This window comes from Macrotis lagotis, chromosome 6 (assembly GCF_037893015.1).
Source record: "Macrotis lagotis isolate mMagLag1 chromosome 6, bilby.v1.9.chrom.fasta, whole genome shotgun sequence".
Lineage (NCBI taxonomy): Eukaryota > Metazoa > Chordata > Mammalia > Peramelemorphia > Peramelidae > Macrotis > Macrotis lagotis.
This window is the reverse complement of record NC_133663.1, coordinates 121300539-121321232: the sequence shown is the minus strand read 5'-3', so window position 1 is coordinate 121321232 and position 20694 is coordinate 121300539. Positions and strand designations below refer to the sequence as shown.

General features: G+C 31.2%; 1 protein-coding gene across 1 annotated transcript in view; it reads left to right on the top strand.

Moving 5' to 3' along the window:
* The window catches only part of KLHL1 (kelch like family member 1), a 529576-nt gene that overhangs the window by 356940 nt on the left and 151942 nt on the right, over nt 1–20694 (top strand). The window contains exon 6 of the mRNA XM_074192758.1: nt 9177–9363. Within this exon, the coding sequence (XP_074048859.1) occupies nt 9177–9363 (187 nt within the window). The remainder of the gene's footprint in view (nt 1–9176; nt 9364–20694) is intronic.

The window sequence follows — 20694 nt, the reverse complement described above, 5'->3', positions numbered from 1 at the left end:
AAGAAGTGAGAGGGGAGAGCATGACATATGGGTGTAGACAAAAAATGAGAGATGGATTGTAATATATCAAGAAATAAAAGGAGGATAAGACCATTGAGGATGTAACAAGGAATAATCTTTTTAATAATCTGGATGTAAGTTGAGAGTCAAACTGTGAAGATCTTAGAAGGCCAAATAGAACACTTTGTTTAGTACAAAGATAATTTGTTATTTCAAAATTTTGGACAATATATTTCTCAACCTACTTGTTGCCTTTCAATATGACTGCTTGTTAATGATTTATTGGACCTTGCATTTTGGAGTCTGACTTGTTTTGTTCATGTGGTTTCTAGTTGGTGAATCTGCATTCTTTTCACTGTTATAATTATTAATTCTTGTCTTTCCTATTACAAGTTTTGTCCACTTACACCAATGCATGCAGGGCAGCTTAAAACAGAGTACTGAGTTCAGACTTTAAAATTAAGCCCTAGATTCAAATCCTCTTGACTTGAAAGTTTGATCAATGACCATCCAAGTCAAATATCTCTTGGTACTTTGGCTCCTGGAGTGGGGAAGATTCCACCTCCTGAGTTCAATCTGGCTATATGATCCCAGGCAAGTCACTTAATTGCCTCAATTTCCTCATCTGTAAAATGAGCTGGAGACAGAAATGGGAAGCCACTTCAGTATGTTTACCAAGAAAAAATCCCAAATGGGGTCATGAAGAATACACTATGAACAACAATTAAGAACAATAAATGTCAGAAAAGTTGTAAATTCTCACCAAATCACAGGTCAAGTAGCAAAAAATGATACAAAATAAGATGCATTTCTATTTCCTCATTTGAAACAATCTTTTTTATCTCTGATTTTGATATTCATCAACATCAACAACAAGCATTTATTAAGTTCTGAGTGTGTCCAGAACTTTGGAGAAATGCTGGACTAAAACTCAATCACTATCCTGAAGGAGCTCACATTCTCATGGGGCAGGAGAGAGGGTGGAGGGGAGAGGAGGTAGGTCAAATATTTACATACAAGACATGAATTATATTTTAGAGACAATTCCAGAGGAAGAGACTTGCAGTGAGTGGGCATTAGAAATGAGTCAAAAAAGTCCTATTGGCAAAAAGTGGGAGTCTTGAAAGAAAGTAATTGAAGTCGTTTGGAGAAATTGAGGAGAGCATTCCTTTGGGCAAAATTGAACTTAGGGTAAAGCCAGAGAAGTAATATATATTCTGGAAATGGAGCTTTATGTGTGAGGGACAAAACGGTCACTTGATCAGACTGCAGGGGTTGGGGAGTGAGGGGAGCAGAGTAAAATTTGAAGGAAAATAGGGATGAGAGTTTTAAAACCTCAAAAGAGGATTTTATATATTGATTATCCTTTCTCTATTTTTTGATTAAATGGAATAGCAAAGTGGATAGACCTAACCTCAAAGTCAAAAATGCCTGGATTCACATCCTGCTTTTTGATATATGATGACTGTCTTTCTCTGGTCAAGTCATTCAATCAGTGTTCTAGGAAATTTTCCAAGAAATTAAATAGCAGAGCAGAAGACAACTAGTATTATTTAATGGAATTTCCTTGTTAGGGTTCCATTTAACAGTGAGATGACAAATCCAGTTTCTAGCACTATCCCTAATATTGAATGACATCAATATAATTGGTAATTTAAAAAAAATAGCAAATTTAGCTTGAGTTGATTTTTTTTTATTGACTTGGGCAAGTTTGCTTATTTTTTGTGATTACTTGTACATTAATGTATTAAATTATTTTGTATATATTTTCCTTTTCAACTCTTAATTTTATGTTCAAAAATAAAAATTTTCATTTGAAAGTTATGCTGATTCTATTTCATGAATTATATAATTTGTGTATGCTTTGCTTTATTTAATTTGTATTATCTCTATAATTTGTTCATTAACCATTCATTAAGGCATTCAGAAAGCAATATTTAGTATTTCCATCATCCAAAATATTTACTTTATATTTTTATTGTTGATTATTATTTTTTATTGTTTGTTGATACATGAATAGCTTTAATATTCTGATCTTTTAAATATACCTATAATTTCATTGTGCTCTAGAATATATCAATCATTTTATATGTATGTGCCAAACATAGTTCTAATTATTTTACTCAAATATCTCCATTTATCTATCAATACATATTTCCACAGAAAAGTATTAAAGTTTATATTTTTTTCTTATTTATCTTTTAATTTAATTTAATTTATTTATTGTATTACATTACTGGAATTTCCCAGTACCTTCAATACATTTTTCTTTCTTATAATGGAATTCAACAGAAATAATTGTTACATCTAATATCCTCTACTAATTTTTTGAAAATTATTCATTTTTATTGTGATAAGCAAAGTTTATTATTTACTACTACTAATTTTCCACTTTTAATACACATAAATCACTAAAGTTCCAAATTTTTAATATCAGGTACATGAATTATCTCCTTAAATGACTTCTACTAACTACCTCTCCATCTATCTTTAGCTCTTCAAATTCAAACTTTTCCTCTTCTCATTCTTTTTTTTTCCTTCTCTTAGCTGTATCTTTTAATAGTTAAACAATGAACTATTTTTTTTTGTTCAATCACATAAGTTGTGACCTCTTTGGGGATTTTCTTGGAAAAAAATATTGAAATAATTAGCCATTGCCTTCTTCATCTCATTTTGCAGATGAAGCAGACAGGGTTAAGAGACTTGTCCAAGATCACAAAGCTAATAAGTGTCTGAGGCTGCATTTTAACTCATAAAGATGAATATTCCTGATTCTAAACTCCTTGTTCTATTCTCTGTACCACCTCAATGCCCATACATTACTACTCAATTTTTTTAAATTCCTGTATGACACTTGCACTGAGATAATTAATTACGCACCTGTAATGTCAATTCCTTAAAATACAATAAAATGTTTTAAATTTAGACCTTACTTCAATGAACTACTTAAGTTCAATTTATTTAAACACCCAGTACTTGTCTTTGTAAAAAATAAGGTTAGTTTTAGTGGGAAGCTGATTTTAGAATTAAGTTCTATATCATCTGTTTATATATCACAATCTAATTATTTTTTATTAAAAATATTTGATCAATTCAAAATGTTGGAGCTTAGGTAGAGATATGTAACATCTTTCTCATTCACTGCATATAAAATCATCTTGACACTTTTTTTCACTTAAAATTTCATAAATGTAGTTTTGGATTTTGTTGAATTTTGTGTTCACAACCACTGAAATAAATTTTGTGGATTTGCAAATATTATCCATTTTCAGTATTTTTCTGAAATTGTGAAATTCAGTGATAAGATCATTTTCTTTTTCACAACTTTCAGGAAATAATAATTCTTAAATTATTTCTCCTCATTCTATACTACAGAAATATTGCTTTTATTTTATTGCCTCCAAATATTTTAGTTGAATAATTTTATCAGATTTGCTACCTTTATTACTCCCGTCAATTCTATCCTTTCATTAAAATTCTACTTTTTTACAAAATCAGTTGTTTTCTTTTTCCATAGATATAGACAAACTATTTAATTTCATCATCATCTCCAGAAGATTTTTTAATCAAATTCAGTTTATTTTTATTGTAAATCAAATATTTTTACTTTTTTAACTTTTTATTTTTACTTTTTGCTTTTAGTCATTGTGTATTCATCATATCTATTTGATTAAAAGAACATTTTGACTTATTTTTTACTTATTATATATTTTTGTTGCTTTTGCCTGAACTTTCTGAGATGCCTCAGAAATTTTAAAATAATACCTATGTGATTCCTATGCTCTTGAATGATATGCATAAGGAAGAAAATTTATGATAATTCATACCAAGCCAAAACCACCCACAAGTAAACAAAATTTCAATTACAACCCAAATAGGGGATTATATTTTTATGAACCCAAGAAATGAACTAGCCTCATTCAGAACGAAACATAACGAAGTTGGTTACAAAGTAATCAGGTTTTTGGACAAAAGAACTCTAAGATCATCAATTTAGATGGGCAAATGACAAAATCATCATTTTAGTGAAGGTATTATATGTATTGGTAACATTGAAGATACGTTTTGTAAATATATATATATATAATATATATGCATATGTATATATTTATGTATGTATGTGAGTTTGTATCCTTTTACTTTGAATTCCATCTATAGATTCAGAATCATTCAAGGAAGAGGTTCTTTGTAAGAAATAGGAATAGCAGGTGATTAGAATCAATCTGCAGGATGTTGGTTTGAACTTTTTAGAGGAAACACTGTGAAAACATGGGCAGGAATTATAATCTATACTGATGGAGTGATTGTTCACATCTATGCCATTTTAATTGTAGAAGTATTTTCTTTTGCGATGGTGTTTTTCTTTAGGATGCTTTTCTTTATCATTTAAAACATTTCTAATAGTTTTAATTCTCTTTGAGATTTATCTTGGCAATGTTAAGGGAAAGGAAGAAATGGATACTAATTTACTGCACCCTTCCTCTCTGTATCTTCTTAGGATTTCCTTCCTACAAGAGACATTACCAAAAAAAAGAAATTCTAGATTTATTTTATTAGTTTCTTAATTTCTCCCAGTTCCTTCCTAACCCCTTCCTAATCCATTTTATAAATCACTAATGGATCAACCTTCCTAAAAACAATTTTCATCATGTCATTCTTCTGTTCAAAGACCTTTGAGGCTTTTATCTGTCAAAGTGATGAAGAATCTCTCCCCTAATGTCTACCTAGGACCCTCGAAATTATTTTTTGGAACCTGAGGGATGGTATCACTGTTAGCTATAGAAACTTCAAAGAAGAGAATGTTTCTGTTCCCAAATGCTATTTTGTCCTACATTTAGTAAGTACTATGACTGTACTAAATGGAGAAGATTTTTTTTAGGGCTTAAAGTATATTTTCAAGTGTTGTGAATTAAAATATTGTGAATAGGAAAAAGTAATTATTAGTTTTTGTGAAGAAATGATAACTGTATTATATTGAAGTTCACATTTAACAGAATCAAAAAAGGGTTTTTTTGCTTCTCTTTTCTCTTTCTCCTCTTCCACTCTATGTACACCTCTCTCATTTCCTTGTTCACTTTCATTTTATGTGTCATTATCCTTTTCCCCATCTCATAATGTTTTCCCCAGTATCTCTTTCTCCTTCTTTTGTTTTCATTTCTTTCTATCTTTTCCCCTATCTTTTTCTGCTTCTCTTCTGAGTTCAGATACTTAGACAATTACTGAATTTGTGACAATGAGCAAATTATTTAACCATTGTCTGCCTTAGTGTGCTCAACTATAAAATGGGGATAATGATGGCAGTCACTTTACAAGTCTGTGAGGAAAAAAAATGGGAAACATTTTTAAAGTGTTTAGTAGAGAATACAGAACAAGGTAGGCACTTAGCAAATTCTCCTTCCTTCCTTCCTTCTTTCCTTCCTTCCTTCTTTCCTTCCTTCCTTCCTTCTTTCCTTCCTTCCTTCCTTCCTTCCTCCCTTCCTTCCTTTTTTCTTCCTTCCTTTTCTCTCACTTTTTGCTCCTAATTTTTCTATTTTTCATTCGTCTCTTTCAATTGGGCAATGACTAAACAAGTTATGGTACATGAATACTGTGGAATATTATTGTTCTATAAGAAACCATAAATGGTCAGACTCTAGAGATGCATGGAATGAGGAACTGATGCAGAGAGAAGGGAGCAGAACCAATGTACACATTAAGAACATTGTGAGTTGACCAACCCTGATGGAAGTAGCTCCTATCAGCAGTTCAGAGAACTAGGACAACTCTATTAGACTGACTATGGACAATGCTATCCCCATCCAGAGGAAGAAAAACAAAATAAACAAAACAAAGCAGGAAAAACCTTCAGAATATGAATGAACACTGCATTCACTTTTTAAAAAAAACACTTTCCTTGGGGTGGCTAGGTGGTGCAGTGAATAGAGCACCAGTGCTGGAGTCAGGAGTACCTGGGTTCAAATCCAGCCTCAGACGCTTAATAATTACCTAGCTGTGTGGCCTTGCGCAAGCTACTTAACCCCATTTTCCTTGCAAGCCCCCCCAAAAAACTTTTCTATCTCATGGTTTTCTTTCTTTTCCCTTAATCCTAATTCCTCATACCCAAAATGACTGATCTGCAAACATATTTAATACAAATATATTTGTACAATATTCACCTGAGTATTTGTAGATGAGGGAGGGGGGGATGGGAAGGGAGGATGGAAGGAAATTATGTAACTTAAAATACGCATATGCATTTGGATGAATGTTGAAGAATTTTCAGAACATATAATTGGAAAAATAAAATAAAACAACAAAAAATAATGTTCCTTTCCCCATTAAGGATGCCCCTTTTCTTCTTTTATTTCGAACCAAACTCAATCCATTATCAAATCTCATCCCACATCTCAATTTCCCCATTAAATCTTTTTTATAACTATTCGAGTCAACACTGATTTATGCCATCAGAACTTGTCAATGTCACAATTAGATAATAAGATGCAAGAAGGAGTGACCTTGACTTACAATAATATTAATAAAAATGATAATAATAATAATAATGCTTTGAATTTGACTAGAGAATCTATGGATTAAGTTACTTGTCCATTGTCATACAAGCAATATGTCAAATGTAGGTCTTAGTCTTAGTCTTTGTAGCTTTGAGGCCAATTACATTCACAATACTATGATTCTTCTTTACGATATAACCTTGGTATTTAGAGTGATAGTTTCCTAACAACAAACATACTAATTAATAAAAAGAATGTTCCTATTTTATGTTTTAGGAATAAAAGGATTGGGAAAAGTTAGGGAATTTGTTCCAATTAACACAGCTAAATATGTCTGAAAGTCAAAACTCAGACTAAGGTCTAATTCCAATTTATTTACTTTTTTTCTGCTATTCCATAGTGTTTCTAAATGTTTTAGAACCTCTCCTAGCATGTTATATTAATATATATTAAGATATATTAATATATGCCCTTTTGCCATTTAAAAAATTTCCTCAAAACTCCTATTCTGCTGATATCTTTAGATGACTACCAACATTAGGTGAGAATACTCTACCTTTTTTCCAGAAGTTCCAAAAGATGAAAACTTACCATAGATTATACCTCTTCCCTCTTGTGTTACACAAGGACAGATCAATTATTCTTCAGCATTTCATAGTTTAATATGACCTTCTTAGACACATGGATGCTTTCAATGGACAATATAGGAGGATAGGCAAGAATAATTTACTTCTTTGCAGTACCTGGCCTCAGACAAATAGGGAGCCTGAATTTAAGGCCAAAGTTTTGTCATCACTGGTTACATAGATAGCATGGACTCTTATATCCTTTCCTACTAAGAGATTCTATGAATTCAGTAAATATTTGTCATGGTATAGGAACTGAATCTTTGATTTCACTGCTATAGGAGCTCTTGGATGATGAAACCAATGCAGATTAGTACCATCTCTAAAATTTATAGTCTTAGAAAGTTGACTGCAGAACTCACAGGTCAAGTTACTTGTCAGTGATTGAATAATCGTTAAGTGCCACAGCTAGGTCTTGGACTCAGGTCTTCCTATTTTTGAGGCCAATTTAATACACAATAACTTGGTGCCACTCTAAATATTTATTACTTGATAATACAGTTATAAAATGATGAGTATCTAATTGACACAAACTCCCCTTAGCATTCTGATTAATCTTATAGAACCTTAAAATAATATTTTTGAATGTGCAAAATAAAATAAATGATTTTGAAGTAAACTAACCATATTGAAATATAGTTAACAAATTATTTTAAATATATTATTTTATATATATATATATTTTATTATCTATATTAATTTATAGACCCCAGCTTAAGAATTCCCTAATCTAATCTAATGATAGGAAAAGGAATAAAAATGAAGAAGATGAATGTCACCATGAAGATTGGATATAATAGATCAGTTCAATAAACAATTGTAGTCAGAATGGTCCTCCAAAGATATCTATTAACGACTGAATGTTTAATTTTGTCTAAAGTAAATATGGTTGCCATAATATACTTTAACATTTGCAAATATTATGTCATTTAAGCATCAAAAGCCCTATTAGATAGAAAACATAAGTACGCTTATCCCCTTTTAAAGTTTAAGTAAACTACATCTTTGAGAATTTGAATAATTTTTTCATATTACAGACAGAGAAAATTAAAGACTGAACTTTTTTTATCTTTTATGTAAAGATACTTTTTAACATTCATCTTTTTGTAAGCTTTTGAGTTCCACATATTTCTAGCACTCTCTTTCCTTCCTCCTTCCCATAGCATTAAGTACTAGCAAATTTTATGTAGGACATATACAATTGTGTTTAGCATATTTCCATATCAGTCATGTTGTGAAAGAAGAATTAGAATTAAAAGGTTAAAAAAATTCATGAGAAACAAATAAAAAAAAAATTAAAGAAGTTTTCAAAAGTGAAAATAGTAGGTTTTGCTCTACATTCAGACTAGCTTTTTTTCTCTGATTGTGGATGGCATTTTCCAGCACAATAGAGACTGCACTTTATCAAAGATCTTTCTGACTTTAAGTTGAGGAGACAATGAAATGACTTATTAAGAATCTTCAATTATATCAAGAATTGTAATGAGAAGAGGGACAGTTTCACAAAGAATGGAAAACATGCTCTGAATGATACTAGCAAGGACTTCAATGAGACATAATAAACATTTCCTGGAAGAATTGAATTATTCAGAAATATTCATTACTTTATCTACTTAAGGGGCAGCTAGGTGGTGCAGTGGATAGAGCACCAGCCCTGGAGTCAGGAGTACCTGAGTTCAAATCCAACCTCAGACACTTAATAATTACCTAGCTATGTGGCCTTGGACAAGCCACTTAACCCTATTTGCCTTGCAAACCCCTAAAAAAAATACTAATTTATCTACTTAAAGATAGCAAAGACATTTCTTTTTATTTTTTTTAATTTTAGTAATAAGAGAGGAGTGTCTCAAGTAACTTCTGAAATTTCCTTTAGCCTCTGTTAAACTATGGTTAAAGGAAGTATTGAGATATATAGTTACCATGCTTCCTTTAGTGAAAAAATGTATAATTTACTCAGGTTTTAATGACAATATTGCATTCTATTGAATCTCTTGTTACTCTGCATTATTGATTTTTAACCATCAAAATCATTATTAATAATGAATTGCTTCATTATTCACAGATTTTGGCTGACCTTGAAAACCATGCTTTATTTAAAGATGATCTAGAATGTCAAAAACTGATTCTGGAAGCCATGAAGTACCATTTGTTGCCTGAAAGAAGAACTTTAATGCAAAGTCCAAGAACTAAACCAAGAAAATCTACTGTTGGAACCCTGTATGCTGTAGGAGGAATGGACAACAACAAAGGTATACTATTTCAGGGCTCTAATTTGCTAATGTTTTGTGTCCTTTTAAGAAATTCTTTTCAGGGGATGGCTAGGTGGTGCAGTGTATACAGCACCAGCCCTGGAGTCAGGAGTACCTGGGTTCAAATCCGGTCTCATACACTTAATAATTACCTAGCTGTGTGGACTTGGGCAAGCCACTTAACCTCCGGTTGCCTTGCAAAAAAATAAAATCTTTTCAATAGGATAATTTCTAAAATGTAAAACATAAAAAGTATTCCAGAGATTTTTCCTTATTATATGAGGATTAAAAGTTTTACAAGAAACTATACTTTCCTTCTTGACCTTCATTCTCTCCTGTTTCTCTCACATATAATTTCATCTTACCAATAAACAAGAAATTATCATTTATATCCTTTTTGAAGATAACATTTTAATTTAATTGAGGAAAGGATTTGAAACACAACAATTGCAATAAAAAGGAGAAAATACAAACATGCTTGTGTGGGTTGATTGTTGAATGTTACTTACAGCATTGCCAAGGTTTAGATTAAATCCATGATGTTGGAAACAATACAATCTATTGAAATTTATCAGATGAGATATTTTAAAATATTAAAAAACTGAAAAAGCAGTTTTTACCTATCAAGATCTCCCTACCCCCACCAAGTTATGACATAAGGATATTCTGCATTCTAAGAAATGGTTTTTGTCCCCCCTCAATTCCTCTTTTACCTTCAAATATGCTTAGGTTTTCCCATATTTCACTTTCCATTCATTATCAAACATTTTGCAATGGGAATTGAGATAGAGAGCCATCATTTGATAGTAGCTTTCCCAGAAGATTAAACTTCCTCTACTAAAGCAGATCAACACCTTCTCTACACTTTAGAGATTTGGGGAATTGCCTAGTATGCTTAAAGGTTAAGTGACTTTGCCCCCATGCTTCAGAAAGTATGTGTCAAAGATAAAACTTGAATCTAGGTCTTTCTGAATTCAAGGGTCAAATTTCAAATTAAAATTCAAGTTTATCTATCTAATATGGCTTGCTTCCAATGAAAAGAGTATATACTTATTATTTCTACTTCCTTACCTCCTACTTATACTATGGTGATTTGACTTCTTTACTGAAATTCTCTGTAAAAACTTCCCAATGGTCTTTTAGTGGTCAATTATAATTAGCCTCTCTTCCCCCAGCTCTTATTCTCCTTTATCTCTTTCTCTTTTTATTCCTGCTGACTATGCTCTTATTATTGAAATTGTTCTCCTTTGGCTTTCCCAATATTCTATTAATCTGATTCTCTTTTGTTTCAGACTGTTCCTTCTTTGTCTTTCTTTTCTCTCTCTTTAGTGCCTACTATTTCTCAAAGAACAATTTTTTAGGGTTTTTTTTTTGCAAGGCCATGGGGTTAAGTGACTTGCCCAAGGTCACACGGCTAGGTAATTATTGTCTGCAGTCACATTTGAACTCAGATCCTCCAGACTCCAGGTTTGGCACTCTGTTCATTATGCCATCTAGCTGCCCCCTCCCAAGGAACACTTTTACCTTTCTTTTTTAGTACTTCTCCCTTATTCCTATTAATACTCACATCTTCTTTTAAAAAAATGACCATATTCTGATCCAGTTATTTTTCTATCCTTAATATAACTATTGAAGAATTCATATAATTATTATTGTTTTAATCCTTTCTTAACTGCTTTTAATTTGATTTAGAAAGGAACAAAAAAACCCTCACAATATTTAAAAGAAGAAAAAAGAAAAAAAATTACTTATATACTGATGCATCCCCAAATCTTATAACCAGTCCTAAGCCCTCTCCTGAACTGCAGATTTCATTTCTAAATATCTACTGGAAATTATCCATATTTTCCAAAGGTCTCTCAAGCAACATTTCCAATACCAAACATCCAAAATTTTTTATCTTCATATTCCTCATCTCTAAAAGATATTCATATTTTCCCAGTCACTATTTTTAACATTCATTCACACCTTTCTTCCCTTTGATCCAGTTAGTTGTGTTGATTTTAGCTCTCAGGTATCCCTTGGATCTGTCCCTTTTTCTTTTCTTTCTTGATGTCAAAACACAGCTCACCTAACTTAATTGGATTTTTCTACCTCCAACCACCTCCTGGATAAAACACTTCCATAGTAATCCTCCTAAAATTTGCCTCCTGGGCTCAAAAAGCTTTAATTGTACCTTACTGCATACAGAATAGAGACTAAGCTGTTTCACATGATATTAAAATCTCATTGTCTTTAGCTTTAGCTTTAATCTAGTGTTTTTGCTGAATTCTGCTCTAGCCCGGGGTGGTATGATCTAGCTTTTTAGTTATATTCATTTTTTATCCAAAATCAATCAATCAATCAATCAATCTCTATTTGAGTATCAACTTGTCTAAAATGCTGATGTTCAAATCTTATGATGTGCAAAATCATTAGCAACTAAATTTTAAAATATTATTTAAAGTCTGTAAATTTTGTATATCTATGTAAAATAATATGTGTATGTTTATTAAAACATTCCTACACATATACATTACTTCATTTAATCCTAAAACAGTTCAGTGAGGTAGATACTTTAAATATTATCGTTTTCTCCATTTACATATAAAGAACTTGAATTTTAGAGATTCATGACTTAAGGATGTCTGCCTAGCTAGTAGCTGAACCAAGACTTGAAACAGTCCTTTCTAAATCTAGTCTCACACCTCTTTCTATAGCACCACATTGCTGAATTGCTATTCTTAGAGGTGAAAAGAATTCAGCTGTAGACCTCTTATATTCTCTTACCCCACCCATTTCCTAAAACAGAGTCCCCATTTCATTGTTTCATTTGAACCTTCTCTCCTCATTCATATCCTCTTTTTATTATACCTCCTCACCCATCAGGACTTATTGCTGGCATGTTTTCTGTTCTTCTTTTACTTTCTGGTCAATACTTCCATTATCCAATATTAGAATTTTTCTCCCTGCAGGAATAACAGACATTATAAAATCAGTCCTATAATGTCAATAGTCAAGGGAATAGGAGATTCTCAAACTCTTCCTTCAGAAGGACCTAAGTGTATTATTATAACTGCAGATTTCTAGAAACAGAATAATAATAACCTGTGTTTTGCATTTCTACTATATTATATGAATTGAAATAAAATATTCAAAATGTGTAAACAAATACAGGTTAGACATGTTTGTTGCAAAATTTCTTTGAATTTGATTTAAGATCAGTGGAAAGATACAAATATGCATGCATTCATACATGCCTATGTACATGGGAGGCATGAAACATAGGGAACAAATGCATAAATACAATTTGTATTTGAATCCAATGAATTTTCTTTTACTAGCATTAATAAGTTAAGATATCTCCAGTTGTTTTTGTTTTTAATTCTCTTTTGACATCTGTGGGAGACCCTTCTAAAGATTGGTGCCTTTAACTGACTAAACATAAATGTAATCTGGTCAAGGAAAACCACAACAAAATTATTATGATTCCCTTGTTCTAAGCATTATAATTATGGGGAAAGATATAGGAATGGTTTGAATAAAAGTTAAGGACATTATTGGTCCCAGATTTACATAATAAAGGAAAGGAAGTGAGTCTGGAGTTGGAGGGTAATGACTTTGCTCTTTTAACTTAGCTTTTGATCTTTCTTAATTACATATATATGCCAATCAAAGATGACCTTGATAGTGAACAGAACTTCAGAAACTCAGGATAGACACTTCTGTAGGTTCTGTTTTTTTGCTTTGTTTTGCATATTTTGCAAAGGCTTATTTGCAAATGAGCCTTTTAAGGGCACAGGATCATTACTGGAGTTTAACCAAATTTACAAGGAATTTCCTAACCCACACTCATATAAATGGGACAAGATAAACCAAAGTCCTCAAAAGAATAGATGATCTTATTTAAAAGGAATCTATCTGGCTTTGTCTAATTCCCTTTGTTTTAGTTATGCTATGCTGTCAGTCTTTCTTGCTAAGAAAATCCTTCCCAGTAAATATGCCTTCATATTTGGGTTCCATGATTCCTCCAAAGTCAAAGCTCAGGTTCTGGCAGAAAAGAGATTATTGATAAAAATATTGAATAGAATAAAAATGAACAAACAGCCCTAGAGTGTGACACTCGAGTATTTCTTACAGATTGATCTTTCTTCATTAATAAAGTAACACATGACCCACTGAGAAATGCACAGCACAGACAATATACAGTAGGATATAGGAGAGCAATAGGATAACCCATTCAGATCAAAGAAGATCAGCATCTGCATCCCAGAAGCACTGAAGGTCTGGTTTACCCTGTACATATTTATACCTGGGTCTTACCTGTCTCCAATCTGTATGCTCAAGACTAATTTTTTTTTTTTTCTGGCATGTAGCCTTTCCTTCAAATTCTTCACATACATATTTTCGATATATGAGTTAATGCTTGTCATAAAATAAGTAATTAATAAATGTTTAATGAATTGAATTGTTGAATTCATGTTTCATATATGGTCAAATGTTCTCTGATTGCTACATGTTTACTCTGAGTTTGCAACCTCCCCCCCATATTTCTTGGGATAGTAAACCATGACAGAGTGCCTAATGAGTATATCTTATATATATTAAGTTGGTAGAGACTCATTTCTATTTGCTGTATTATTGGATTAAAATTCTTTTGATTTAAATTAAAGTATACTCCGGTTCATAAAATTAAGCAAATCAAAGTGGGGTCATGACTATGGTTTTGGTTGGATATTGACTCACAAAAGTACTTTAGAGACAGAAAGATTTTTCCGAGCCCCCAGGTGCTTGCTTGACAGTAACAATATACTTCATTTAAGTTTGAGACCTAATTTATTTTTTTGGCAATCATATTATATTGTTGGTTCATCCTGAAATTTTAGCTGTCTAACCCCCTTAAGGTATTTTTTATTCACATATAATTCCACTTAACCCTAATCTTGATTTGCTTTCATTTTTTTCCTAACTTAAATGTCAGAGATTTTCTTTGCTTGCTTCTTTTATTTTGCTTTTTTATTTGTGTTAAGTTTTGTTTTTTTTTAGTGTTTTTTTTTTTTGGCAAGGCAATAGGTTTAAGTGGCTTGCCCAAGGTCACACAGCTAGGTAATTATTAAGTATCTGAAGCCAGATTTGAACTCAGGTCCTCCTGACTCCAGGGCCGGTGCTCTATCCACGGTGCCACCTAGCCACCCCTCGTATTAAGTTTTTTGGGGGATTTTTGAAACCTCTTGCAATTCCAGATTTTTTCAATCTGGCACATTATAGACCCTTCTGTTATCTTCAAATTTGACAGGCATTCAATGTAACTTTTCATCCAAGTTATTGATAAAAAAATACATTGAATAGAATGGAAGTGAAGAAATGGTCCTGGAGTCTGACAATTATAGAGTTTGTTCAGGTTCATCTTGCATCGTTAATCAAATAAAGCAATCAATTTAATCACCATTGACAAGAAGTAGTTGATTGATCAAGGGAACCACATATCCAGAATTTTGTAAGTTTCTTTAATTAAAGAAGTAACCAATAAACTCTTAAGATATAAATAAAAATTTACACAGCTAGCCTGTATTGTTTTCCTTTTTGAAATGCAAATCCATTCCAAGTTTGGAACCACCTATGTTATTCTTATGAGAGCAATAAAAGCAAAATATTCTTCATGATTTTAAATAAAAGTATAACACATACACACACACACACACACACACAGAGCATACTTTAAAGCTGATAATTGCTCATCCTGCTTCTTAGATTAGTAGTGCAGTCCTTTGTTAGGAGCTCAATATCCATTCTTACTGCAAGGTTGTTGGAGGTTATTTTGAGCTGCCAAGGGAAGTGTCCTGATTTCCGTTTACTTCTTAATGACTTCCCCAAAATTCCTGTCTAGAGGGACAAATATGTTTTCAGTTAGTGACACTTTACCTAGCTATCTTTATTTTATCTTCAGATAATTAGATATTATTTTTAAAATGCATTCAGTAACCTATAAAAAGACTATTCACAAGGTGAATTTTCCTTTAAAATTCATACTTCTCTATAACTTTTTTTCCTAAAAACTGATGACTGTTTTAAATTATTTGTTTAAATTATCAGCATTAGTACCTGGCAAAGATGATATGGGAAAAGTGACTAATTTGAATTTTTAGCTAGTTTGTTGTATTTATTACCTACATTATTACTCTGAATATCCACTCATCTTATCCTGCTGCAAAATTAATAGATTCAGACCTGGAGATCTTTACTTTGAGTTAATATTTTATCACTTTGGTATAATCAATCTCCATGACCATGGATGAGAGGCTAGCCTACTATCCTAGAAAGAAGAAATAGCTACTTTTGTAGATATCAATAAATCCTGTATTATGTGATATTTTGACAGAAAACTAAGGAAACTGGAAATCATGCTTTAATCTAGAGCTAAGGACTTTGAAGCTTTTCCAGTCATAGATGTTTAAACATTTCATGGTTTGATATCATTGAGGTATCATGCAAATTGATTTTTCTCTTTGCATTTTAAAGCATTACTACATTTAGGTTTGAAGAACTGGGATTTTGACCTGCTGCTCCTCATTTGTCCTACTTCAGAGCTATTCAGACTATAGTTCCACATTACCAATTAATCACCCTTCTGCTTGCCTATGGTATCTGAAATGGAAATGCATCTCAAGAATTTCATAATTCCCTAGTGCAAAATTCTTTTAATTCAGCATTGCATTTAAAAATTATTTTAATAATATGATCTATTTAGGTTTGTTGTTGTTAAATTGTACATTTATTTCTGGGAAGATTTTCCAGTGTGGAAACTCCATCCACAAAGTATATTATCAATTAGTCTGTCACTTTAGTCTTAGGCAGTTATCTAAGTTACTGACAAGAATGCTGACCTGCCACTGATCACATAGCTAGTTTATATGTGATAGAGGCAGAACCTGAATTGAGATCTTTCTAATTCCAAGGTGTCAGCACTTTCCACTATAACATTCAGTCTGCAATGAAAAGTCATCAACTCTGAATACTTTCTTTGACTTGTGGAAGTAAACAGAATTAGCAAGATAATTTTCTTCCTCTATTTTTGATAGTAATGGAGACCTTAAAAGAGAAAAGAAAAAAAAGTAAACTACTGAGTTTAATACAATTTCAGAATCTTTGTTTCTGATGCCCAAGTTGTATATATAGAATAAAATTAGAGAAGATCCAAACTTATAATTTGCTAGGGAACATGAAAATCTGTACATTCAGGAAGAAGGATAGTTGAACTAAATGCATTTCATAGTGTTTCAATTCTTTATTAAAGAATTTTATCATATTTTATATGACACTTTTGAACTACAAAATAATCTAACAAATATATTCAGTATATCTTCACAAAAATCCTTTGAGGCATCAAAGTAGTTGTCATTAGCTCCACTTTATAGTAGTGAAAACTGAGGTACTACAGTATTAAGTGACTTACTTTGGATCTTACATAGCAAAATTTGAGATATAAATAAAATTTTAATGTGTATTTTCTTCTCATACTCAAAATATTCAGTTTAATATTCATCATAATTCCCCAGTTAAGAAGTTCAGTTTTTAATCTTTGTATGGCAATATATATGTATACATATATATATATACATATATATGTATATATATGTGGGTATGTGTGTTTATATATATATATATATATATATATATATATATATATGTATCCAATGTGTATTTATGTGAAGTTGGAGGTACATATATATGTGTATACACATATATCATAATGCTAAAAAAAATAGGATTAGATATTCATGATAGTCATGCATAGGTAAATACAAATGTAAAAGCTGTTTCCAAGGTTCAGAAGCTTCTCTTCAGATTTGCCGTGGAACCTAAAGTTCCATGTTTGACATATATAATTATATTACATAGTCTAAAGATAGGAAGTCTTATTTTTTTGGATAATAAACAGGTAACAGTTAAAAAACAAACTCATAAATAATCCTAATTTATAATTGCAGGAATCATACTGGAAGAATCAGTGACGTGATAGTTCTGCATATACTTACAAAGTCTAAGCTAAATTGATACAATATTGAAAACCTATTTTACTATTACCATACTTAATTCAATTTAGATAAATAGCTTCACAATCCCACTTTTTAAGTAATCTAAATAATACTTTTATCTTCTCAGGCAAATATGTTGTTAATGTAAAAGTTGGACATTTTCCCCTAAAAGTTTTTTCAGTGTATTTTTTCACAACCACTAGATATAGAGTACCACAGTCACTTCCATGAATATATAATATAATTTTCTGAATATATTTAATAATTTTAGTTTCTAATGTTTGGGGAAATAATCTAGGTGCAGTCATATTCAGTTCAATAAAAGTTATCTTCATGTTGAATTTTATGAATAAATGAGCAATAAATGACTTCTATGATTCTACCATTAAAGATGGTATTTATTAGAAAGCAATCAGTTTTCTTCAGAAACTATTTATTGCATGCTTTCTATGTTCAAAGTGTTCCCCTAAAGTCTGAGTGTATATATATATATATATATATATATATATATATATATATATATATATATATATAATATATTATATTATAATTTTATATAAAGTGCTTCCTTAGGATTTCTGCTGGTGATGTGCCAATTAAAATAATATAAAATGAAATACCACAAGTGCATTAAAAAAAGAACAGCATACAATTAAAACTCAGAGAATATAGTAATAGCAAAAAGTTGTATAAGATTTCAAAAGGTGGATATTGAGGTAACATTCTATGTATAGAGGAAAGTTGTGAAAATAGAAATGCTTGGACAATGGGTTCATTTGAGTTTTCCTGAAAATAAGGTGCATGATGGAGGGTAATATGTAAATCAGGAAAACATAGCAAAAAACATGATAGAATAGCCTTGAATGCAAGGCTAAGGAAATTATATCCTATCTAAGGATCTAAAGAGCCATCAAAAATTTGGAGCAAAACTTTGCTTGTAGTATTTCAATATGCTAAATCTAATTAAGAAAATGGAACAGAAGGCAGCTAAGTGGTGCAGTGGACAGAGCACTGGCCCTGGAGTCAAGAGGACCTGAGTTCAAATTTGAGCTCAGACATTTTATAATTACCTAGTTGCATGGCCTTGGGCAACTCACCTAATCTCATTGCCTTAAATAAATAAAATTTAAAAAAAAAGAAAATGGAACAGTAAATTTTAAGGGACAAAACACATAACTTGGGAGATTATTGTAATAAATTTTTCAACAAAGATAATGACAATTTGAATTAGGATTTTTGCAATAGGGATATAAAGGAGGTGATAGCTAAAAAAAATAAAAAATGTAAAATAAAAAATGTATTGTAGAAGAAAAGATTATAGGATATAGTTGGCAATTCCATGTAGAGAATATGAGAGAAAAACAAACAAATTTCAAACATGAATAAGTAGAAGGATGATGGTGCCATTAGCAGAAAAAAGGGTGTCAAAATTGTTGCAGCCACTGAAATGCACTGGAAAGGTAGATTCAGTACCAATGAGATATCCAGGTAAAGATTTCTGTAAATTATATTTTTGTGTCTTGAGCTTATAAGAAAACAGGAGAAAAGAAATTTGGAAGCTACCCTAAAATATGGTAGATGAATCTATGAAACTTGATGAGATTGCTAAGTGTAAGAGTATATCAAGAGAAAAAGAAAAAGGGATAGAAAACAATTTAGGGGTACAATAATACTTAAGGAGGAAATAAAGAAAAAGCCACAGCTGAGGAAGACAATGAAAAATTTGAAACTGTAAAGAAATATAGATGTCATCTATTCTACCACCAGAATCTTTTAGATGAAGACACTAACAGAAACAGAAATTCAAATTTGATTGCCCTGAGCCCTTCATATGTTCTTTCCTTTCTCAAAAAAAAAGATGAATGAATAGAACCATAAGGCATTATTTTATTTGCTACCCAGAACTACAATACTTTTCTCTATTGGTTGCCTTCCTTTTTTTCTCTAAAAGTAAAAGATAATTGTGGCACCATGGAGCTTGGAGAAAAATCCAGAAAATATAATGTCAGAAATATCAAGAGAGAAGAAAGTATACAGAAGGGTAGAGTTGTCAGCAATATTTAATGCTCTAAGAAGTCAAAGGAAGAGAAGACTAAAACTAATGAAATGGAATTTGTCTTAGTTTATAAGATTTTTCTTTGATGTTCTCCTAGTTAATTTGCAAAAGTACACAAGCAGAAATATTTCTGAGAAATTGAAGTAAGCAAATGGTAATTAAATCCAAGAAAAATTATGTATATATAGTCAAACATATATAATTTGGAAATGTAGTATAGTTATACATTTTTATTCAACTTGATTAATAAAAGCTTTCTAAATAAATTTATTTGCACTTTAAATTATTTGCACATAATTTGGAATGTTTTCCTCTAGTAATTCTTGTTGAGCTCTTCATGAGAGGAATATCCTTTATATTAGAACCATTACAGCAATTGCCAGAGTTGGATTTGTATAACTTTATTATATTTTAAGAAAAAAAAATAGCATGATAACTTGTATTAGTGATTTTTCACTAATGAAGATGGACAAATTATAATAATTTCATGTAAATTAAGGACAAGGCATAATTTATTAGGAGCAGAATTTATTCTTTTGGCTAATCCTAAAGTCCCTAAAACATTTATCATCTATCAGTAATTATACTTATTGTCTATCTCTTTAGAATAAGATTTTCTCCCACTGATCCCTGGAACTGAGATTAACATCTAATTTAAGTTATATAAAAGAATACCTCCCCTTTATACCCAGTCTATTTACATGACAATTCTGTAATTTTCAGTATAGGACATCTAATGACAATAAAAATACGTTAATAACCCATTGGCTCTACTTTTTACCAGTCCATTTCCCTAAATTGAAATGCCTTCTTTCACCTTCCCTACTTTTCTATCTCTGTCCCAAATTTAGGACTAAGCACACATTCTACATCTCCTGTGTAGTCTTTTCCTGACTGCTGCAGCTCACACATTCTTCCTCCAAATATGTATAGCATTTGTCTAAAGTTATTTATTTTAAAAATTACCTATATTGTTTTTCTTTCTTTACTTAACATGATCTATGATTAGGTATTAAATTTTAAGCTTCTTGAGAACAAAGACTCCATATTATACTTCTTTATATCTCCTCCAATATCACATTTTGTTTAGTAAATAAATTGTTGGGCAGCTAGGTGGCATAATGAATAGAGAATTGGACCTGAAATCAGAAATACTAATCTTGAGTTTAAATCCAACTTCAGACACTTACTAGCTGTAGTACCCTGGACATGTCACTTAACTTTATTTACTTCAGTTTCCTCATCTGTAAAATAAACTGA